The 25,895-nt window shown below is 38.9% G+C and overlaps 1 protein-coding gene across 1 annotated transcript in view; it reads right to left on the reverse strand.

Moving 5' to 3' along the window:
* The window catches only part of SCAMP1 (secretory carrier membrane protein 1), a 40,956-nt gene extending 17,564 nt beyond the window's left edge, over positions 1 to 23,392 (reverse strand). The window contains exons 1-4 of the mRNA XM_072358968.1: positions 23,134 to 23,392; positions 9,297 to 9,374; positions 2,231 to 2,329; positions 1,858 to 1,969 (exon numbers count right to left, since the gene is read on the reverse strand). Of these exons, the coding sequence (XP_072215069.1) occupies positions 1,858 to 1,969; positions 2,231 to 2,329; positions 9,297 to 9,374; positions 23,134 to 23,190 (346 nt within the window). The 5' untranslated portion in view covers positions 23,191 to 23,392. The remainder of the gene's footprint in view (positions 1 to 1,857; positions 1,970 to 2,230; positions 2,330 to 9,296; positions 9,375 to 23,133) is intronic.
* Between the last annotated feature and the right edge of the window lie 2,503 nt (positions 23,393 to 25,895).

A 25,895-nucleotide genomic window follows, 5' to 3' on the forward strand; every position in this document is an offset into this window, starting at 1 on the left:
AGAAAAACTCAGATATCTCTAAATAATTCAAGTTATTAATAATGCTATTTGATACGCTTTTCCAGCCCAGCACCATTTTTCAACTAAGACTGAATGCTATATTGGTATTTTATGTATCACTCTTTTAAGACACTCATGTTCCAATACTGAATTATAAGCAAAGATGTTGCTCAGATTTATTTAATTCAATACATCGTTACCAACTTAAGGCCTGCGAACATAACTGCATTCATATTGGAGGCACGTCACTGAAGACATCCCCAAACTAGCCTCAAACAAGTACACTGGTGGATTTTTTTTAAGACCTACTCAAATGAGTTAGCTGAAATAAGAAACAATACACTTCATGCAGTTCACAAGCAATACTGTACAGAACCCAAATAGAGCTGAGCAGACCTATCAGGATTTAAGATCTTTGAATTGTAGTCAACTTTACATGATGACTGTCCTAGACATGCAGCCACCATTCTGAATTAAATGCAAATATCTACAGCATTATTAAAGAATACTCTACCCTGCAATCAAGACACCCCTACAGCATTTCCAAAGCAGTTAGAATGAGTGCACAAAAGAAAAAAAGAAAAAAGTTTTTCCTCAGTCACAACGCACAATTCATGCTTTGCAGCATCTTTTACTTGGCCATTTGCTAAAAATTTAGCATTCTCCTTAAAGCTCTAGCAGCTCTCATTTCTTTTTAGCCCTCCTGAAGAATGCTTTAGCTTCTTACACACACTCTTTAAGCACTTCAATGTAAACAGCTGAAGCTGTTTCAGAATAATCTGAAAGATGCATCAGGCATTAGACTTCCATCCCCTGAGACAGAGATGAGAAGGAATAAAACTGTCACAAAAGACTTGAAAAGTAAAGTAATCAATTCAGACCCACAATACAAGTTACTGAAATTATATGAAGGGTAATATGGAAAAGGAAATTTAAAAAATAAACAAAAAAATAATTATACTGGAGGACAGGCAAAGAGTTTTAATAAAAATGAAAAGAGTAAGTACAGAAAAAATAAAAATGGCTTTATAAAGGGAATGTGACTCTTTTCATAAGAAGATCCTCGTGGTATGCATATTAGAAAATTCTCTGCAAATCTGAATTACTATGTGATTACACATACAGAGTTGTACAACTCTATTTCCAAAGGAGCAAATAAAATCTCAGGGAATCATGTGGAAATAAATCAGTCAGAAATCCAGATGCAAGCGGAAAGACCACAAAAAAGTCACCCCTGCACAAAATGTTTTGAGGTGTTCTTATAATTTCAGTCTAAATTTATTCCTTTTGAAAAGTTATCTTCAGTTATCTTCAGTTAAGATAATATATCTATCTTCCCATTTGTGAAACTGCAGTATGAAAACTGATGGTGTTAAACAGCACAGTTACAATTAACAGCAAAATGAGATGCAGATCCTGATTATGGATTATGAAGCTTCATATCAAAGATTAATACCAGATACATTTTCTGCTATTTGCATAAATACTATACCCAGAACACAGTAAAAGAAAAAAAAGATAAGAAATCTACAGTTATAAATACAGAAGAGAAATAAAAGACATTCTACATACAAAGTTACTTCTCAAAGTGTTCCAATTGCTTAGATACTAGAATAAAAATAACTGACAGCTGAGGATAATATGCAACCAAGGCCACCTCTAATACTACTGCTGTGAAAATTTGTACTGTACAAGCCAGATTTTACTGGATTGTATGAACTATTCCAAAGAGGATGGATTCTCCTATAGAGTTTATAAAAACCCTTTCAGATCTGTTTTACAATATCACTATAAAACAAAAATGGTTGCTAAAAAAAAAATTAAGTTCTGCAATTAAAAAACAGTTTTCATGCATACCCCCCTGCTGATTGAGACTCTGCATTTCCCTTTCTCTGCGATCCAGTTCAGCAGCTTTTCTTTCCAATTCTTCTTGACGCTTTAGCAGCTCAGCCTGGGCCAAGGCATGCTCCTGAACAAAATAGACATCACCAGATATTGATTAAAAATATGTACAAAAATAAATCTAATCCTACCTCACATAATTAACTGTTTCCGGTTCTGTATAAAAGTTTGTGTTGCATAAAGTCATTTGATAACTGATTATGTTAAAGGCAGTATTAATTTTCATAAACCATCAGGAAAACAATACTTATTTATAAATAAGACTGTTCCAGAAGCATGTAACAATTATATTTAAAAGGAATCTGGTGTCTGAAAGTTATAGACAAACCTTTGCAATTTGAGTGTAAGCAGGTGGTTCTTCCGTTGGTTTCATTATTGCTGGCTGAGTACTGGGTACATTAGGCATTTTCACATTCCCTGGAGGAGCCTAAGAATACAAGAGACAGTTACAGGGAAACAGTCTCCTATTCTAATAACCACCTTTTCATTAAGTCAGTAAGATCTAATCCGATTGTTCTAAAGGAAGTGTTACTGATAACCTGAAAATCTGATATGCTGTCTGCAATATTTATAACCTTCAGGAAAAAAGATAAATACATTCTGCGCTGCAGTGTTTTGCTTGGTTGTTTTTACACCACACTACTTGCCACAAATGCACAAAGCATTTTACTGATTACCAGAAAGTAAATAAAATTCTAATTTTCTTCAGACACAGCTGTGGGGAAGGGCAGTTATTAACAGAATTGTTGGATTTACCAGTGCTCTCATTCTCAAACATTATGTTGTCTATTAGCAATGTCTTCCAGAACTTTCTACCTAGCAAAGGCCTAAACCACCTGCTTACCTGGAGAAACAATCCACCGTATTAAATATTCAAATCCAGGACCCGTAACAAATAAATGGTTTAACTATCCCAGTAGCATTTAGTGTAGGGCCTGGAGAGAAGTACAATTCATACCTATCTTTGTGTAGAGCTTGCAGTATGAAAGACATTGCTTTTTGTGTTCTTTATGACACAAAATTATAGTAAGACTGAAGTCAGTAACAAAAATACAGTGAGGAACGTGAGTAAAATACAAAATACTTGAAGCAAAAAAAAGATCAACTAAACACCACTAATGTGGGAAATCGTGATCTGGTCCATTTTATGTGCACTTTCTCCAATCATCTTTTGAAATACGCTTCACTACTTTGAAGATAAATCAGCATGACAAAGGAAATTCCACCCATATAGGTAATACTGCAACATCAGTTGTTTCCAGCATTGCAAAATTATCTTTATACATAAGCTTCTAACAAAATGAAGAGCTATCAGGTCTCATTTTTTTTTCATAAACAGTCAATAATTTAAACTTTTCATCCTTATAAAGATTAGTCATCACTTTAGGATGAACAAAGTTATGTTGGAGCATTCTGCCAAAAGAAAAAAAAAAAAAAAAGGTATTTTTCATGAGAAAACCTAGAAAAACCACGCAACTACCAAAAATTTTTATCTTCTACTTAAACATAACACTCAGACTCTGCACAAAAACCTACTGAACAAAAACTCCATACATTATGTACTTCATAACAGACCAATGCTGAAGAAACCTCCCCAGAAGTCTGGCTATGCAGCCAAAGTAATTAAAGGCTTTGAAAGCATAACTGATACAAGTTAGACTGTAGAACACTTACAGACCTCCATAATGACTCCCCCCCTGTAATACTATTTAAAGGTGAATTGCTAGACCAGAGAATATTTGAACACTGAATTCAGAGATGCTTATCCTTTAAAGATACATCATCCAAACAGCCTGCAGTGCTGCTAATGACTGAAACATGCACATACATTTGTAATTAAAGGACTTGGTTTTAATGTTCCTTGAAGATGCACATGCTCTACTACATGCTAGCTATAGTCATCTATACAGCTTTTTGCTGTTTACTGTGCATACAAGGACACTTGTGAAGGAAGTCTGCCACCTAGGTAACAGCCTATGCTCCGTGGGAAAAATAAATATAAAAATAAATAATAATTAAAAAAAAAAAAAAAAATGAGACTGAAATAGTAATTTGGATCTTTGGATACACAGCCTGGAGTCCTGGTGCACAACAACTGACATGGGATAACAGCTACCACATCCAGCAGTCTCAGACTGTGGACTTCTCTGTGACACTCCCTCCACCTGGGGGGTTTCCTACTGCTAGAGCTCAGTGCACGCACCTCAGTATCTTGAGGTCTGTTTTAGGCATAAATCCTGTTAATGTATTTGGTTTGTAGCAAGGCTGAACACATACTTAAGGTCCACAAAAATACACACCCATGCAGAGGACATTAATATGGCCAGGTAGGGCACTGTCTTAAACAACATTCCCACAAAACACTGTCAGTACTCTGATAGAACAGATACATACAATAGTGTGCCATTCCTCCCCTCTCAGAAGAAAGAGGAAGTTAATACTGCAGACATCACTGTCTGGGGGCATGGCCACAGCTACTGGTATCTAGTTCACTCACTCCAGTCTCTTGAGCTTCTGGTAACCAGACCTTGCAGCACAGAGGCAACTGAGTGAAATTTTACAGAAAAATGGTTAAGTGGGGCTTTTTAAGAAGCTGCAGTGATCAGATACAGGGTTCGCGCAAATGGGGGTATTGACAGACTGTCCCTATCTGATAAGAATGCAAGAAAGAAAACAACAAACCAAGTCTGCTATGCTTAGATTTTTTTCCTCTGCCTGGCCAATAAAGAACTGGAACCATCTTGAGTTCTATGAAGTGCTTTTTCTGAACCGAGTATGACTGCTGTCACTTTTCTTTCCTCTAGTGCAAGACCAACTGAGGTACATTCCAGTTCACGCATTAGCAACTTCCCATTTCCGTCTTCTTAATACTCTGCCAAATACTACCTTGTTCTGGCAATTTATCACTGCTCTAGAGCCTATTTTATTGAGCATTCAAGTTTAAGACACTTCCTTTGATTTATTACTTGTAAGAAATTATTCATCAAGCTTTTTCCTACGTCATTAACTTCTATCAGTACTCTTGTAACCTTAAAGATGGTGGAAGCTTCTACCATCCAGGAAAAGAAGTTTCTCAATTAGTTCTGCAACTGTTTTACCTTAGAGCTTGCCTAAGAGTTTCATGCTTGCTTGCCAGAGATTACTCTTTAAATTTTCTTTAGAAATAACCTTCATGTTTCCAAATGTCTAACCCCAGAATCTCACTTACTATACGCTTACTGTTTAAATCAAAAGCAGCAGAAAGTCAGAATGATTAGTCTCCTCCCAGCTGGCATCTAAATGGCTGCTGACTCTCCTGTGCTGTTATCTTCAAGCTAGAGTAAGCACATCTACCCCATAAAATAATGCTATTGAACACTTATCACTTATTATCACTCATTGCAGCCAGTGCACAGTGTAAGAAAACAATGAGAGAAGAGTTTGTAAGAGTCAGAGATGATGAGGAAAACACAAGAAAAAAAAAAATCACATTTCTGCTTCAAGATTGGAAATTACTCCTCATTAGATATCTCTCCAGGTTTTCTTCTAGATTGTTGTAAGTTAAGAATAAAATTCCAACACAAGTCACATTCTGGCCAACATCTTCACAAGCTACAGCTTGTTATTTTAATATTGAAGAATTTCTTCATCATGAACAGAAAGAACCATGCACATTTTTGTATACTATTGTGTCATCATAATTACTAGTGTTATCATAATTTGCATATAGGGAAATAAACTTAATTACTCCAATCTATCAGCAATGGTGGATGCTCAGAATTGCTTTAGTGTGTTTATTTTTCTTGTTTATTATTCAAAGACAAACTCTAAGTGTAATCATCACATGCATTATAACCCATCTGCAGATTAATGGGGAAGTATTGTAAACATGAAACCATTTAAAACCCAGGTTGCACTCACTCTTCCTATTAAACTAAGAACTAGTTTCTATACCTCCAATTAAAGCTAAGAAGCAGTGCAGAAAAGTCCCACAGCTACTCAGAATCAAACAACCAGAATATCCAGCTGCCCTGGAAAACCAAAGCTTTAAAGTTCCAGACTTTCTTAGAAGCAATGTCTTCAAGCATTGGCACAGTACTGCTAATGTGGAGGACAGCACAGCCTTAAACAGAATTCCTGCTAGCATACAAGATCATTTATTACTGCACCATCATTGGCAGTAATGAAATAATACAGAAGAGCGATTTGCAGTAAGATATTATCTGGAATCACTTAACAACTTCTTAGAGTCACAAATAATTTATTTTGCCCTGCAAATGTATCTTCTAATGTTCAGCAATCATTGGAGAAACAGAAGTTCAATAAAGTGCATATAGGGCAAGCAAACAAGTAGGGAGAACAGAAATTAAGCATGCTAAGCCTTAATGCAAACAGGGTACTCAAGTGTGTTACTTCACATACGTAAACAGAACGTTCTGAGAAGTCAAAGAATTAATCATTTATTAGCCTGTAGACAAAACAAAAAGGCTGAGAGTTCTTTACACAGTTATTAGAAAGTTATTCCACAAGCTCATTCTGCATTACTTTCCAAGTACAGATTAAGCACAGGTTTCCTCTAACTGTCACCTCTTAAATTAGCTCAATTAAGAATTAAGCTAACTTCATTAAAAAAAGTCCAAAACAATCCCAATAAAATCCCTTCTGGAGCATTAGCTAGCTTACAGTAAGTTCTTCACAGTTGCACGTGGTAAAGCATTCACAAGGTTTTGCATTGAAAAATTATGTAAAGTGGCAAAGTACTGTAAAAATATTCTCACGAGATACAATCTTCTCATAACACCCCACCTGGAGGAAGAACAAATGCTGCACAGACAGAGAGCCCCTTCACCAGTGGCATGCATTCAGCTCTTCCTTCTGTATGTGACTGTTGGCCTAACTGTGGATGCCTGATATCACCAAGAATCTGTCAGAATCAACTTTGCTTCTCTGTGCACAGAACAATACTTAATAAGCAGAACAGTATATTATTTCTTCCTGTGTTGTTTTAATTTTTACTGGCACAGGATTTCCAGTGCTAAAAACGTTGAGGCAGCTTTGAAAGCAATGCCAGATTCACATACTAGTTACCAGGTAAGTAGCTAGCTATTCACTATTAAAACTACCAAGCACTGGAAGACACTGCCCAGCAATGCCACACAGGATGACCATCCTACTGCACATTCAAAACTCATCAGGATAAGATGCTAAGCAATGTGGTATACTGATTCATTTTGATTAGAGGGCTAAAGAACAACTTCCAGAGGTCCACTGCAACCTCTGATGTGGTTCTTACCAGTTGTTTATCCAAGTGCTACTGGGGATTTGTGTAGGGAAGAGAAATATCTGACTGACAGCCTGGATGAGACTGAGGAGACATTAGCAGAAAAACACAGCCAGACATTACCTTTTATAAGGGCTTAACACTAATTATTCAGACTTGTATTGCAAGTTCTGCACTGATCTCCAGCCATCACTGGATAATAACAAAAACAAGACTAGCAGCAAACAAGACAAAAACTTTCAAAAGAAGTCTACTGTAATTAATTAAGTGATCTGGTTTTACATTCACTGCTGGGATGACAAAAGAGGGGGAGCTATCAAGGAATTAACTGAATATACACCACTAAAAATAATACACTACTAACGATTTTTTTCAGATTTTTAATACATATATATCAAAGTGCATGCTGTATGCATGATTGCCTCCATACGTGTTTACACATACGCAGTGCTCTAAGCGGAGGTTCAACAAGCACTGGCAAAACTTGCAGAAGTACAGCAGATTCAAAGGATGTATGCTCACAGAGAACAGATAAATGCATTGAAATAATGAGGAAAAAAAGAAAAAGAAATTTCATTAGAAGTACTCCGATTTTTTTTTTTTTTTTTCCCTGCTGAATTCTGAAAACAGAAAGAATAAGAAGCATCTCCCTTGGTTTAAAAAAAAAAAACAAAAACCACAACAGAGCTAAGACAATGCCAGAATACAGAGCTCTAAGTCACTTTCTCACCAGAACCAGGCCATGAATCCATCTGTACCTGCAATAAAGAAATGTGCCCATTCTTCGAAAGGCCCCAGAATAAATGCTTAATATATTCGGCACTCACAAGATACATAAGTGAAAATCTATGTTGCAATGCTACAACTCAGGAGAAAAAAAAGTCTGGGCTTATTTAATACTGCTGCATGTTCTAACTGCATCTCACTTAAGACATGACCCAAACATGCTCAAAAAAAGGTACTTTCAGTCTAGTGCTGTAATACTATATGACACCTTGCCACTGTGTTGTAGAGACAGGGATACCAATATCCTTGAGCAGCACTTCCAAGATCTGCCACAGGAAATAAAAGCTTAAATTTGAAAAAATATAGTATTTTATTGTTGGAAGTTACACTGATAGTAACTGTCCATACATTATGCAGATTTCACACGAGATCTTCACTGCCAGAAGTAATCACTTAAAAATGTTACACCATCAAATCTATTTCATTCCCTGTACTTTTCCTCCAAGAGAGGAGACAATGTAGAAACTACACAAATTACAGGCAATGCTGTGTTTCTCAGGAATAAATTACTCCTTTTATAACAATAAAACTATTCATAGTCTGAGGATTATTAGTTAAATTCAATGTTTTTCTTACTCTGAGCAGTACTTAACATGAAACACGTACTTTGTTAATATGCCGCATTCGCATGCTTTAACGAATTGGAAAATTTAAAAAGCACAAAGGACAGACTACCAGAAACTTCACTGAACAGAAGAAAAACAGTTTTGTTTTGAGACCCTTTTAGGAAGCCACATTCCTCAAGAGATCAAAACTCAGTCAGGTTAAGCCCACAGTATGTATCCTTCAACTGTCCCTCAAATTGCTGCGGTTTAACCCAGCAGGTGGTTGAGCACCACCCAGTCCTTTGCTCACCCACCCCTTCCCCCAGTGAGATGGGGAAGAAAATCCTTAAAATAAATAAATAGAACTCATGGGTCAAGGTAAAACTATTTACTAAGATAGAAAAAAGTTAATAATTATGACATTATATATAAGCATATATATACAACAGCAATTGAGGCAGTTGTTTTAATTCTGTTCTCTCCCATGTCCCTGGGCTCTTTACTGAGAAAGGCCTTGGCTCTATACAACACTGCTTAGCAGATAACTATGAACACTGGTGTGTTATCAGCATTGTTTTCCTCACAGGATCAAAACATGGCATCATATCAGATTCTCTGAAGAAAATGATTCTATCCTAGCTGAAACTAAGACTCAAATACTTTGGAGACAGTATGTCCTTACAGATCTTCCATTATCTCTAGCTAGCTCTTCACATATTTTACATAACTGTTCCAAATTCTGAAAACAATACTCCACAAGTCTCACCTAAAAAACAGCACACTTAAGAAATAAATATGCTTACTGTTCTCGAATCAGAGAAAGGATTGTATTCATCTAGTCCAGGGGGAACATTTCTTGTCACTTGTGTAACTGAAGGATCCTAGAAGACAAGACAATTTGTAAATGCACAGCAATGTATAGAAGAAATGAGACAACACTTACATCATATCACATAAAATTCTGCTTTTGTTTAATAAAAAGCTTATTTTCACTGAAAAAAACAACACCCAAGAAGTTGTAAATGCCCACCTCTTCCTCTAAGCCTGACATCACTCTACTCAGAGCTTGTTACAAATCTAGATTCACACAAACTCCATCTGTCATGCATTTAATTCATAAGGAAAAAATGTTCTCAGCAGAGAAGGGAAGAAAACCATATGCTGCTATTTTGACTGCTGGTCTCCACAACTATACAACCAACAAAGAGCACAACAGGAAAAAAAAGCTTGCTTTAACTTTGGGCATTTCCTACTTAGAAGTCCCTACAGAACCTCCAGTAGTAGGAAAAGCACTTGGGACAAATGAAGCTGAGGAAACAATGATTTACAACAGAATGGTACCTTTGCTTCAGCTTCAACATGAACTGGTAGGCTTAAGGAAAAGAGACTTTCTCTTATTTTTTTTTCTTCTCCAAACTTCTACACAATGAGGAACACGGCTTAATATTTAGCTTTATAGATTAACTGCAGGAGTAAAACATTCCTGCAGTAGAGACAGGCAGGCTTGGATCTGCAGAGACACCCACTTATCAGAAACCAGACTAACTTGATATAAATAAAAATGGTACTTACTCCACGTGGTGCTTGGTTCCACCTACGTAATGTCTGTGGTTTAAACTGAGAGTTTTGTATCTTTAGATATTAAGAATGGATGAAAGGAGGTGGGCTGTTGTTTGTTGGGTTTGTTTTCTTGTTGTTTTTTGTTTGTTTTTTTTTTTAATTAAGAATTCCACTTAGTCTATGTCGTTAGTTTCAGTTATGTTTACACAATAGAAGCTTACAATATTACATACGTATCAAATAAACCAAGGTGCTATACATATTTGCTTATATTTTATGTGCACGTAAATATTTCCTTATTTTCAGTCCAGTTAAATATCAGAAAAGATAAAGATGATTAAGACTAGGAAGAAGATTAAGTATTCATATTTTTCTATTTTGCATTATGTATTTCTATTTATATTTCCTCTATGATAACTAAATTTAAGCCCTTTATATGAAATATTAATACTTTAAGTGTGGCTTATGCTACACTGAAGTAAATATATAAACTATTGAACTACTGAAAAATAAAATCTAGTTTCTTAGATGCAGAATCCACTACAATACTAACATTGTCTTGACAGAAGCTGCTTAATCTACAATGTAGGAATAGCATTTTCTTAAGTCTATTTTTTCACTATCTGTAGTAACAGACATTAAAATAAGAGGCAATTTTGAAAATTCACCTATAAAAAGTGCAAGACAAGAAAAATACTGCTTCAAAAATAAACTATATGATATATCTTCATCAAAATTGTGTGTATATTCACATAAAACTACTGTTTCTGTTAACATGGAATGCTGCCACTTCTGGCTGAAGCATACATTTAGCTGCAAAACAGCATTTTAACAGTGACTGAACGAGTCAACCTCTTTAAGTGAATTAAAATAAAAAAAAAAAGTTACATGCAATCAAAATCCTCTTTCCTGCATTTGACTTATACAATAATCAGTGATTTTAATAATGTTATGCTGGTGACAATCTCTCCTACAAGCTCACCGAATTTTTAGTTTTCATCTTAGACTTGAATTCTCTGTTTCAAGTACAATCTCATGAGGTCTTACATGAACTTATATGAACTAACAGAGAACTAATTTCATGTAACACCTCCTTTCTTTAAAAGACTGACACAAAATATCATGCAGCTGAATAACAAAAGCAAGTGAGAATATACAGAGAACACTTGCTATCAAAATTTGAACACATCGTGTGAAACATTCAATTAAAAGACAAACAAGCAAAAATCTGACACCTGAACATCAGTTTACTGGACTTGCTAGTGCAAGATCTTTACAGAGGAGCTTAAAGGGAATACAAATAAGGCAGTGTCATAATTCAATACACACAACTAGAAAGTTTTATACATATAAAAACCATTATCTTGCTCAGGTGAGTTGACCAAGGTGTGCAGTTGAGCCCCCACCCAGTTTCTCACTCCCTCCTAACAGTGACAGTGGAGAAACCAGACCAGCAAAAGCAACCTGACAGTGTCAAGATAGAGAGAAATTAGGGAAGGGGGAGAGAAAAAACAAAACAAAACAAAAAAAATAAATAAAAAATACGCAAATGATGCAAGGGCAACCACTCACCATCCTCAACCAGCAGAGGGATACCTAGGCAGTCTCTGAGTAATGGCTACTTTGGATTCCTTTCCATTACTTTCCTTACTGCTGAACACAAAAATACAGGGTACAGATTATCTGTTTTATCAGACAGAGTCAGCTGCCCTGGCTGCGTCTCCTCCCAGCCACTCGCCCACACCCCCAGACTCCTTTCAGCAGAGAAGAGTAAGGAACAGAAGGCCTTGATACTGTGCAAGAGTTGTTCAGCAGCATCAGAAACACTACTATGCCACCAGCACTGCTTTGGTCCCAAATCTAAAACACAGCACCTAACAGACTGCTATGAGAAAAATTAACTCTTTTGTAGCCAGAACCAGGACACTTACTCTAGCCCTTAAACAGAATGAATCCTAATAGTATAATTAATCACAGAAAGGCTTCAGCTGGAAGGGACCTTAAAGATCCCCCCAGGTTCAACCCCATGTCATGGGCAGGACTGCCAACCCTGGACTCACATCTCCAGGGATGGGGCGGGTCCACAGATCTTCTGGGCAACCCATTCCATTGTCGCACCACCCTGACTAATAAAATCTCCTCTTAATATCCCTACTTTTAGTTAAAACTATTCCCCCTTGTCCTATCACTATGAGATCATGTAAAGTTGCTCCCTCTCCTATTTATGAGCACCCTTCAAGTACCAGAAGGCCACAATGAAGTCTCCCCAGTGCTTTTTCTCCAAGCTCAATAAGCATAGCTCCCTCAACCTTACATTGTAGAAACGTGCTCCTGCCCTTCATGGCCTCTTCTGGACCCTCCCCACCAGCTCTGTATCTTTCTTGCGCTGGAAGCCCCACTCCCAGATGCAGTACTTCCAATGCTGCCTCTCAGAGACAGGAGGAACAACCACCTCCCTCTCCCTGCTGGCCACCTCTCTTCTGACACATCCCAGGGTACTGTAGGCCTTCCAGGCTACAAGTGCACACTGCTGGCTCTGAACAAACTTCTCACCCACAACAACCCCCAGCTCCTTCTCCACTGGACTTTCACTCATGCTTTCAGTATTTCTTCAGCAAATGTTCTCCAATCATTGCCTTTTCAAATGCTAAGTGTAGACACAGATAAAGCTACAGACAGCTGGCCATCAGCCATGAACAAGAAGACCGAATTATTAAACTCAAACAGCAATTAGATTTAGTTGCTTCAAAAGCATATTTCAACACTCCTGTGATTCTTCAGTGCATTAATTACTAACCAAGTAACTCAATTTTAACTAGAATATCACAGACTCATGAGACAGTCCCTGTACAGAAGCAGATTTCCAAAAAACAGGAAAGAGTGGTCACATCAAATTTTGAAAGGCTGTCTACATTTACAAGTAAGATATGCAAACAATAAATGTCTGATGAAAGAAAAGCCTTTCTTCTCCAAGTGTTTCAGAGATGAATGGGGGAAAAACTCTTAGATCTCTTCATGCTGATTGTGACATTCTAACACTGATTTATAAGAATGACAGGAAATCATGCTCACTGAACTAAACAAGCTTACTATATCAAATGTCTTAGTTCTAGAAATAAGTTGTACGCACAAACACACAATGAGCATAGCAAGAAGTCCTCTAGCAGAAGCCCATCCTGCCTTTAGAACTAACAATTGCTGCCCTTCTGCCAGATATTGCCATTGTTTGCAAAATTAACAACAGCTCTGAAAAAAAACCATGACCCAGAAGACCTACAACATCAGTTCCACATAAGAAAAGTTCTTTTATGTAGTAAAAAACCTGCAAAGGTTATTGCAGTTCTACTGAAATTCATGAAGCAAATACCATTATGCCAAGTTTCTGCTCTCAGAAAACCTCAATCTGGACAGCAGTCTAAGTACAAGGCCTAATCCTCCTCACAAGCTGGAAGACACAAGGAGGAATAAACCAGAGATTACAGTGAAAAATACAGTGATCTCACAGCTGAAGGATGCAATGACTACCATGGAGATCTGACTCTCTCCTATGCTTATTCACTGAAATGTTCTGTAATGCTGGGAAAACCAGCTTCGGAGGAGAGGAACATGTTCATCATAGCCTGGTCACTAAGTGAAAGCTATTGGACTGTTCTAAACATTCACAGTACAGTGAAGTACTGACACCCACAAGAGTTACATTTCATACTTAATGCTCTGAAAAGATTCTGGCAACCCAGAGAACACATGGGCTTACTGTGCACCTTCTCACCTTACACTCATTGCATCTCACTTCAAACCAGAGCAAATGCCTATTCATCTAGATGCAGCAAGAAAAACTGTGAAATACTCATGCTCACTGCTGCTTAGTAAGAAATGATTTAATTTAGCAGTTTATCAGGGTTTGAGTAATGAACAAGGAGCACGAATGACAAATATCTGCCAAACACAACACTGGAATAAAGTGGTATTTAAATGAAAGCTAACAAATCTGTACAGGACAGATGAATCCTCCTGGTTTAATAGGTTGGAACCACAATACTCTAAACAAACGAATGAACGTAGGATGACATAACTTGTTTTCCATATTTAGTATTCTACCTGGATAGTTAAGATAAATGCATTATTTGAGCTATTCTAGTTTGCTAATATGGAAGAACAGAAAAAAAAGCCCCAAAGATAAACTACATTAAGTGATAATATGCAGGCACAGACAAAAAGCAACAGTATGACTGGAACCATCAAGCATTTAGAGACCTCAAACACACACTGCACAGTTTAAGTGATAAAACCTAGAAGATTTAGAATTTCTGGGATGTTCTTTAAATATCAGGTGTCAGCCCCTAAATAGGGCAACTACATAATGCTTAGACTGAGAAGGATACATTCTGGAGGACTCCTCTCCATTATGGTCCTGCCCTTGCACTGACCCTATGCCACAACCCAATCTCCCAGAGACACTCAGCCAGTACCAGCCCTTGCTTCTTACAGAGCAGATGCCAACAATTTCCTTATTGATTACCCAGCTTACTGTTCCCTCTTTCCACTAAAAATTTCTTTCACGAGTGTTATCTCACCCAAGCTCCCAAGTTCAGCACCCCAATTTTCTGCTTTTTCTCTTTTAACTATTAGTCACACCAACTGAGAAACAAGAACTGGCTATTTTCCACAGCCAGATACTCTAAGCTGTGCACTGGTAACATACAAACACTTCAGATGGTGTTTTCAAGATATGAATTAGCTTGGAATACTGGAGTTTTAAGAAACTGGCACAATCTAATTAACCTTTTCCATCCTAACTTTCACTTATTCCCTGTAGTCTCTCTCCCACAACATCAACCTGAAAAAGCAAAGATTAGAATTGCTTTATTTGTGTCACTAGGAGTCAGGGGTAAGAAGCACCCCAGTACTTAACATTAAGAATGGGAAATTGGAAAAACCACAATACATCTTTAGTTCACATTTACAAGAGTACCTACAGAACTGTTAAAAATGCCTTCTGTACTAGCTTAACAAATAACACTCACATATCCAGTCAGCACAAAGGGCTTATTTAAAGAGGGTATACAAAACCACCTATTTACAAATTAAGGGGAAAAAAAAGAAGGAAGGTGAGCCACCCCATAACAGAGCACATGGCTAAAATGGAGAACAATCCATTCTATACAAGTTTTTACAGCTTTTTAAAAAATCAAAGAGAATAGAGACCTCTGTTGTCTAGGAAACAAAAACCAGTCATCTGCTACAATTTTCATTAATACATCACAGATGAATAAATTAAAAGATTCAAACTAGATGCTAGAAGTAATGATTCTTTGTATTACTATTCACTGGAAATGGCTCCAGCACTGATACGCCATGATTAAGATGTCCTGAGAGCACACACAGATTAACAAATTAAAGACTCAAACTGGATATTAGATGTAATGATTCTCTGCGTTACTATTCACTGGGAATGGCTCCAGCATTGTTTCACCATGAGCAGGATGCTCGAATAATGCACAATGTGAAAATGTTCTGAAAAATGTTACTGGGTTTATTTTGCTGTTTGAGAATTTAGTTTCCTTTAAGGTGACTGGCTGAGTAGAGAACTAGGAATTCTCCATCCTGCAACACGTACTTCAGATTGTTTGAAAAATAAAACAAAAGCTAACAATACATCTGAGAAGGTACATCTCTGCAGTCCTTTTTACCCCCTAATGGAACTACATAAGTGACAGTGATGTTAAGCACTCCAGATGTCACAATTAATTTAGTTCAGTATGCCTTGATTCCAAGGACTGGCAAGGAAGTAGAAACATCTCATTGCAGAGGTCAAGAAACAGAACAAAAAACACATTTTAAATACTGATTTGGACAGGGATTACAAAGGTTTCACAATGCATCAGCAGCTCAAAACAATAACTTCAAATTATAATTGTTCATCATATGTAGAGAATTACTAAAACCTATAACAGACATAGGTGCATACAATGCTTTGATTAGGAAAAGATAACTACCTCTAAAACAGGGCAGGAAGATAAATCTTTAACACTAGTTGACATGTGCAAGTAAATACGACAACTAAATTTCTTCCATGATTTGGATCACATTACCAGGAGCACGGCACATCAAAAGAATATAATAACCATGTTGTTTGAGAGAACGCATTACACTAGAGTTCTGTGTTTGGAAATGACAGCTTTTTTTATCTTCTCAATATACACAGGATTCATAGGACAATATCAAGAAAGTATGAGTAAACTGACAGAAGTACACCTGGTTGACCTTCGGGGAAAAAAGAAACCAAGGATAAAGCACTAGACAAAGAAAGCTGAAGTAGACTTTTAAAGAGGATTAATTAATTTTCATGGATGAAGTCGGGGCAAGAAAACAATTTATCAGAAGCACAGCTACTTGACTGCAACTAAGGAATAACAAGCAGCTGTACACAATTCTAGAAATTTTCATTTTCGGCTTAGGTTCAAGGGAAAAAGATGATCTGTTAATGACAAAAGTGGTTCCAATCCACACAGAGAAACCAGTTCTCATCACAGAAACTTCTAAGAGATTATTGGGTTGATATAACAAGGCTTCACTTTTCTTGTACCACCATACAGTTTTTGTTCTTTGCTTCAAGATCCTCAGAAACTGCTTCATCCTCCCTGCTTTAACAGTCACTGACACCATCCACCTTCTACTGAGACAACTTTTTCAGCATTCACCCATAATCACTTTCACTCAGCTATGCATTTTCCCTTGTGCCTTTATGCTTGAAAGGAGGTTCCAAGAGAGTGAAATTCAGGCCCAGTGTAATCCTTCCATCTACTTTACGTGCTCAGCAAAGATATTATACCTTCAAAAAATGTGACCCTGTACAGACTAGAAGCTGAATCCAGATTGGTGAATCCACTCTAGGGAAACAATAAGATCAATAAGTCTTACAGAATCAATCCTAGCCAACTAGGATTTCTTAGACCCACCACTCCCACTGAAAGCTTTAGCATATCAGTCCAAAAAATTAGAACCCTTCCCCACTTCAGACTACATTTACTACTGATCAATTGCAGTGGATATAATTCAATATGAACTTTCAGTCGCCATTAGGTCTTTTCTCTCATGACTGCGCCCCCACATTACCCTGTATTCTGTGTTTTAACACAAACTCCCAACTGGTTATTACAGATTATTTCCTATACTTACTACCTACCCGCCTTTTCTAAACATAGACAATACTAACTACACATACTGTGTTAAGAATGCTTCCTGAACTTCGTTCAGCACCTGCTCTCTGTTGAGTACTTCCTAAGATGACGTGACTGGCTCTGAAAACTAGGCAAAAAATGTTGCCAAAAGATGGCTGTAACTACCTTCACTGGCCTGAGGGTTTTATGACTTCTTGACCAGAACAAAACCAACAACTATATACCCCACTCCTCAAGAAGAAATAAGTTCTCTAGAGCAATCAAAGCCACCAGTCTTTCAGTTGAAAATCTCTATACAATATACTTTGCTTCCAATGAGCACCGTTGGAGAGAGGATTGACAGAGCTTACTTTTTGAGAATAGGAAGAAATGGTTCTGAACTTTAAAATAAGGAACCAACCTTTGGAAAAAAAATAAAAATAAAAAAATATATGTGTTTCATAGTCCCATAATACTGTCCACATTCTGGTGATTAGGCCTCTGAAATTTCAACTGGTACTTGATTTATACAAATCAAGAGCTCAGCTCCACACAGACTTTCTCCTTGTTTGTGCCACAAGATGCATGAGTTTCAAGAAGTTACTCGTGTTTTGATGCAGTGAAAAATACTACTGGCTCTTCATGCTTTATTTCTCCTTTCATCATTATAAACCCAGGGTAGTTTAGAGTTACGGGAACTTTGCAAGTGGTAAATCAATATTTGCATGTTTTACTGCTGTAATAGTATATTAATAGTAAAAAACTGTTTACGTTCAAGAGTATAAAGGAATCCTTAAAATATATCATTGTTGCAAGACATTATCTATGATTAAACACAACTTACTGAGAGGAATAACTGCCTTGAAAATTTCCACATGTAACACCAGGGAGATTTAATGACAAATGCAGAAACTGCCTATATGTTTTGCACCTAATAAAAGTATGCATAATTCCCAGAACAGTTCTTTCAAAACTTTTATCATCTCCATCACTGATCAGCCATTTCCCTCCTAACCTCTGCCTCTCTAACCTTCCTTCTCCAAATGACATTCAAAGATTTTCACTCCAGAGCACTATTATTAATAAAATACTGCAGAAGCATCCAGTTGTTTTTCTCTCACTTGGCTCTCTCAAGCAGTGCCTGCTGTATGCTGCGTTATCTGATAGAAGCACAGCTCAGAAGGGTTTTGAGCTACCAAGCAATCCAAATTCCCCATCTCTGAAACCAAACAGAATATCCCTGGTTCCCAAAGCAAATTGGTCCTGAAGACCACACCAGTACTCTAGCGCAGGATGAGGCTAAGTAAGCATTATGGTTTCACACTGATGGACGGCTAAACCTCACCACACTGCTATCTCACTACTGCTCTTCAAAGGAATAAGTAAGTAAGTAAGAAAAAAAAAAAAAAAAAAAAAAGGCTGAAAGGCTGAGCAATAGTACTCTCAAAAAATACCTACTACGTAGGACATTTAAAGGGCACTCTGAACATTATTTACAGCATCAAATTATGCAAGACTTGAAGGAACTTACAGGTTTTGAAAATATGAAGGGACATCTGATAAGCAAATCAGAAAAGTATTTGTATTTTATGTCCTTTACTAATTTAAAGAGATACAGATTAATTGGGTACATTTTCTAATTACCTAAGAATTAAAACAAAGTTAAGCATATAGGCATGAAACACTTCGTGTAATTAGGGTTCTGATCCCTTAAGAGTAATTAAGTTTTCCTTTCCTTCATGAAAGTTTCTTTCACTTTAGCTTCTCTTTGACAGCAACAGCAAGGTGAAAGCTGTACAGATAAGTTCTGCTGCAGTACAAGGCAGCAGTCATCAATTCTCGGGTGCTGAAGCATCAGACCTTCAGCTCATCCTTCCTGCCAAACCAGACAGAAGATTAATTTGTGCTCATGTGAGTCAGATTAACTGCAATATCCAAATTATCACTGGAACTAGCTCTGTTGTGAAGTTAAGCTCTAATATATACTTAGCTCCAGTGACTAAACTAATCCTGTGACCTCAGTGGGAGCAAAGCAGGCATCTAATTCCATTTTTAGATGTCTTAGAGAATCTCAGACATCTATACAAGTCATGACAGAACCGTGGAAGACTTTGAGGAGCAACAACTGGAGGTTAACCATCTTTTGGATAATGCAGAGAAAAACAACAGCAGATATAGCTGCTTTAAACCAGTCTTAAATTACCTAAGAATGGTCAATAAACAAAGAATTACTTAACTCTTTCCAAGGACCATGGCTCACCAAATACTCCAGAGGAGAGGATCACTAAGTAGAGATGCTTCTCTTGTAGCTGCCCGCCCTTAAATGAGGTTAGGGAGCCAGGCCCCACCCCTCCTAGTCACACAGGTGAATTGCTTCCACCTCTGCTGCCAGGGCTGGCTACACCACTTCACCACGTGCTCAATCACTGGTTCAGGCCATACAAATACCTAATCTGAACAAAGAAATTGCTTCCATAATTATGTAATTTTGAAGGTTTACATGCTTGCAGGCTTCCAGACTATAACTGAACCAGACACGCAGTATTTTGTTCAATCTCCATCCACATAACTTTGTTGTTTTTACCAGGAGGCTACCATTCATATTTAAACACAAATACATCTTACTTTTCAGTCTTACATTAATTTAGCATCAAAAACCTTCATCTGCTCAGAGCTCTCATCACAACATCCAACCAGATGACTCATTTCTTTCAGGGGACCTGATCCTGACCCAAACTTGACTTCCTACCTTGGTTTCAGTACGGCTTTGACTCCAGGCTGAACACAGTACCATCACAGGACCTGCTTTGCTCACCCTGTTTGGGTTAGGTGGGATTCCACCATTTGTCAGGGAGAATGTTACCAAACCTGAGTTCATGTGCTCAAGATGAGAGAAGTACTTCACAGAGAAGGAAATAGTACAGCCTTGATTATTAGCCCATTTTCATTTATGATGCTTCAAGTCACATCACAGATGTATTTTTGCAGTACTGCTACATCAAACTATAGCAAGATTAGCATATCTTCACTTGTTCTCATGTACCATACACTTTCTTCTGCACAATTCTAATGTGATCACAAGCTTTCTAACACAAGAATGTTACTCATATATTTGTTTCATCACTCCTTGTCTTTCTAAAAGAAAGATCTCCTGTTTTGGTTGGTATACCTTCCAGAGGACAACTACTTGTAGAGAAATACTGTGAAATCAAAAACATAGCATCCTTTGGATTCAGTTTGAGGGCTTTTGTTTTTCAGTGTGTTACTCTTCTTTAAAAAGAGATGTTAGGTGTCTGCATATCAAAATCGACGTGCCATGATAAATCCAAGCAAAGAAATACTTGAAATGAGAAATTCTATTTACAGACTAAATCCCTTTACTCCAGGAGATGCCAAATGAGAAACATAATTTTAGGTTTCTGAAAGAAGTAACTACCCAAAATGCTGAGCAGGAGCAAACTAGATGTCTCTGTCTTCCCATTTTTACATTCAGCATCGAAGTAGAATCTCCACTGAAATCTTTTCATTAGCAGGCCTGAGAGCAGCCATGGGAAACTAGCAGATCACAGATAATTAGCAAAACCAAAACACTTCAGAGAACACATGAGCCGTCTTCAAACATGGCAATGACTCTCCATGTGATGCCCCTCCCTCCTTTCTGTCATGCTACTTTGTGATTTTTACAGACATAGAAAGTGCCTGCTAACATAAGGGAAGTAAGTAATCTCATTGACAAATAGTACAAATAAATTTGAATACAGTGTTCAGACGATCTAGGTCATCAAGGCCTATCTGGAAATTCTGGTTCTGTGTGTAAAGCATAATAAAATACATAGACCATACTATAAAACACGCAGAGTAAAATGAAATCCTGACACACGTGTACTGCAAAGTTGTCATGCCAACAAGATGACAATCAAGGTTTGGTACATTGAGGAGGCCTTCTGCCCCTTCAAGTAAATAAGCATATGACTAAATATATGCAGCATTATTTTCTGTTGGCAGTTGAATGAGAAAGAAAATAGCATAAACTAGAAGAAGTGGGGGAAAAAAAGCCTCCAAGAAAGGAAAAGCATGCAGCTTCCACAAGCAAGAGAAATCCAAAACTGTGTTTAGCGAGGAGCTTCAAGTTACAGAGAAGCTGTTCTAGAGCACTTTCATTGTGATACACTGCAGATCTTGCCTAACAGTTACAATGAAGAGAAACTGGAAAAGAAATATCACTTTAAGCAGGGCTTCAAATTGTGAGTACGGTGATACAAGTTCCCAGCTCAGGTCTCAGAAACACTAAACAGGACAAGTTCTCTTCATCCTGGAGAAGAAAAGGCTCCAGAGGGACCTTATAGCAGCTTTCCAATACCTCAGGGGGGCCTACAGGAAAACTGGGAAGGGACTATTTATAAGGGTATGTAGTGACGGGATGAGGGGAAATGAATTTAAACTGGAAGAGGGTAGATTTAGACTAGGTATCAGGAAGAAATTCTTCATTGTGAGTATGGGGAGACATTGGAACAGGTTGCCCAGCGAGGCTGTGGATACCCCCACACACACTCCCTGGAAGTGCTGAAGGCCAGGCTGGATGGGGCTTTGAGCAACCTGGTCTAGAAGGAGGTGTCCCTGCCTACGGCAGGGGGGTTGGAACTAGGTGACCTTAAAGGTACCTTCCAACCCAAACCATTTTATGATTTTACGAAGTTACAGGGTCAGTAAACAATGCAAGGGAAGCTGTTCCTGCTTTGGGTATCCAAACACAATAGATTTGCTATATATTCCTTTTGCACAGGAAACGAATCTCCTACTGCTGAAGACATGTTCTAGAACAATGACACCTTTTTGCCTCCTGGTGCCAGGAAGCAGAGAACAGAGCTCACAGCCATTGGTGCCAGTCCAAACTACTGCTGGCAGCAACCCCTGTGCCTGGACTGCTCTTCCTCTAAAAACTGCACACTGCACAAGGTGAAGTAAAAGCAGTGACAAGCCCAAATAACAGAATATACTAAGTTTTATGGGAATAAAGACTGAACTAAGATGACACACTCTAATGAATGAACCAGACAACGCTGTATGCATCCAGCAACTCCTTGTGCAGAAGTACAGCTGAAGTGCGACAGCTCAGTTTCCAAAAGGCTTTATTTTTTTCTGCTGGCATCCTAAACTCATCGACATGCAGTACCTGTGTGTTCTAAAGTGCCCAAATGAGATAAAAATGAGGAGCGGAAGTTTGGTGAGATTTTTTAAGTAGGTGATAAAAAAAAAAAAAGAAAGGAAAAAAAATAAAAAATCAGACGAACCAGACTCAAATAATAAAGAGCAGATGAGATGAGGTGGGGAAGCATTTGAGAGGTCAGCTCACCCTGACCACCACAGCCAGAACAGAGGGTAAAGAAACAATTCCCAGTGGCATGCTAGGTCAGGAGTGCAAGAACCAAAAGCTTCAGCCGTACAGCTGTAATGCAGCAATTTAAAAGCAGGGCAGAACCCAGCCTCTCCCTCAGCAGCCTGCGCGCTTCAGAAAAATGCAGCAAAGCAGGTAAGCCCGATGAGGGCCAGGAGGAGACGGCAGAGGGAAAACGTGATAAATCCACGGCACTATGTGGGTCAACCCAACAGAAAGAAAAAATACTGTACTATCACACACGCATCCGCAGACACCACGTGAAAAACAAAATTAAGAGGGAGGAGAGAACTGGAAAAAAACAATTCCTATTATTCCAGCTGCAGTATGGACGACGAAACACAGAAACCTGAACTCGTGAGAGCGCTACGCCCGTTCCAAGCGCTTCCAGAACGGCTGCTCTCCCTGACAACACCCCCGAGCCGCCCAGCCCCACGAAGGTGAGCAGGGCGGTCTTCGGGGCCGAAGCCCCCCGGGCCGGTTCCTACAGCGGGATGCCCCGAGCACATCGCCCCCCCGCCTCACCTTGAAGGGGTTGTTGAGGTCCGGGTCGGCGAAAGGGTTGCTGTCGAAGTCCGACATGACGAGGGCTGCGATCTCCGGGTGGTGGCGGCGGCTCTCGCCCTGCGGCGCCCCACACTCACCGGCTCGCGGGACGCCCCCCGCCCTGACACCAGCTGCTGCTGCTGCGGCCCGGCCCGAGCCCGCCCCCTCCGCACCTACCAGCCGCCGAACGCCGGCCTCCCAAAATGGCCGCCCCGGAAATGGCGTCGCTGGGCGAGAAGGCGCTGCGACCGGGAAAGCGGGCGGCCCGGGGCGGTAGGGACGTGGTGCGGCTGGGAGAGTCCATGCATGGCGCGGGGGAGGCTGGAGGCAGCCGAGGCAACCTTACGAAGCAATTCTGATGTGTCTACCGGCACAACAGTGCATTCTTTTCCATGCTTTCTAAAGAAATTATTTGAGTTTTCGTTAAAATGCAAAAAGAGAAGGTTTGAAACCGAGGCCTGAAGTCTGTCTGAAAGGAGCTGTTGCAGAGTAAAATTGGCTTTCTCAGTGTTAGTTGTTATTTTTTCCTCCATATAACAACCACAGGCAAACTTTGGGTATTGCTATTTAGGGTTTGTTGAAGGCTGACTCAGAACATTAACACAGAAGCGTAGAATCATTAAGGTTGGGGAGGACCGCTAAGATCAGACAGTCCAACAACCATCCCATCAGCGTCATGCCCACTGAACATGATCCTTATGCATGTATGACAGAGGGCTGGACCACAACATAGGAGGCACACGGTGGTGGAACTGCAGTAGAGGCTGAACTTTCCCACCAATATCCCATTTTGTGTTGTTGCTGCGTGACAGATGGCAGCAGAGGGGCACTCTGACAAAATGGCATCTGACGTGAAAGTGCGTATGAAACAAAGCTGCGTCACTGAATTCTTCCATGAGGAAAACATGGCACCCAGTGACATTCATCAACGTTTGCTGAATGTTTATGGAGACCAATATGAGCACAGTGAAGCAGTGGGTGGTGTGTTTCAGCAGTGGTGGCAGTGACAGCAAGTCACCTCCCCTGCTGCAGCTTTCTGTGAGCACAGCATGCAGGCTGTTGTTCATCGCTGGCAAAAACACGTTCCTAATTGGTCATGACTGCGTTGAAAAAGAGAGTTGTGTGGCTGAGAATGTGTTCTGTCATGTAGTGTTACTGTGCTCTTTGTATTGTTGTATGTCCCCTGTAAATCAACAGGAGGCATTATTTTTAGAGTGGCCTACATGTTTTAGTGGTTCAACTTTTGTCGTTACTCTCATCCTGAAACTGGCATTTATTGCAGTGGTGTTGTTCATAGAATCACAGAATTGCTCATGTTGGAAGAAACCTTAAAGATCATTGAGTCCAACCACAATCTAACCACACTACCCTAACAATCCTTCACTAAATCATGTCGCTGAGGGATGGTGACTCAACCACCTCCCTGGGGAGCCCATTCCAGTGCTTAACAACCTTTTCTGTAAAGAAGTTTTTCCTGATATCCAACCTAAACTTACCCTGGCACAACCTGTGGCCGTTTCCCCTCGTCCTGTCACCTGTCACCAGAGAGAAGAGACCAACCCCACTCTTGCTGTAAGCACCTTTCAGACACTGAAAGAGAGCAATAAGGTCTCTCCTCAGCCTCCTCTTCCCTAGACCAAACACTTCTTTCAGTTGCTCCTCAAAGAGCATATTCTCCAAGCCCTTCACAAGCCTTGTTGCCCTTATTCGGACCTGCCCCGGCACCTAAATGTCCTTTCTGTATTGAGGTGCCCAAAACTGAACGTAGTACTTGAGGTGAGGCTCACAAGTTGAGAATAGTCCTGTGTGTGCAGGAGAATTTACTTTGCATGCATCAGAAAAGAAAGCAATAATTACCACAAGGCTTCCTGTAATTTATGCAGAAGTTTCTCAATTATTTGTGAAGGACTGTCAGATATATGATGATATGCAAATGGGACCAATCATGAAAGCATAGCTTCTGAGGAATAAAGCACTTTCAACTTTTTTGTTGCTATGAAGTGTAAAATAGTTCACGCTTCAAAAAACACAAAGGCAGCTGTTGTACAACGAACAAAATTGCATTACAGTATTAGTCACAGTCATCCATATAGCTCACTTACTGTGACAGCAAACTAAATCATGTTGTTTTTCAATATTTTCCCATGGCTCAATATATCATAGCTCAATGATACATGTTGATTATTCAAAAACTGTATGCACTGAAAACAGTGTATTTGTTTTGTTTTGTTTTGTTTTTTTCATTTGAATGTGTGTGAATGTATTGTATGCATGCATGAATCAGTGAATGTTTGTCTGAAAACAGCATCTTTTCTGATATGGCTACTGATGCCTCAAATCATGGACATAGCAACGTTTCCCTGATAATAATTTGTTTGTGCACAGTTAGGGGAGAATAATCTGTCATTTCATCTGACTTTCAAGGCAATAATGAAACTGTGTTAGGATATTTTTTGAAAGGATAATAATTATTTTACATTCAAATGATAGAACTTTGACAGCGCATCATTGCTTGCTGCTTGAAGTGTTGACTGGAAGATACCAAATAACTGCTAGCTAATAGAATATGTGAATGAGTATCTGCTTCCAACTAATTACTTAGTTTATACTCCACATGCACAACATGGGCAATACAAATGGTTATCATATCATGCAGAGTGTTATATAATGGATTTTCTCAATTATTTTCTTGGTCTTGTGAAGGACTTTCAGAATTAGAAAATATACATGGTTAGCCAAGG

This window comes from Excalfactoria chinensis, chromosome Z, assembly GCF_039878825.1.
Source record: "Excalfactoria chinensis isolate bCotChi1 chromosome Z, bCotChi1.hap2, whole genome shotgun sequence".
NCBI classification, from domain to species: domain Eukaryota; kingdom Metazoa; phylum Chordata; class Aves; order Galliformes; family Phasianidae; genus Excalfactoria; species Excalfactoria chinensis.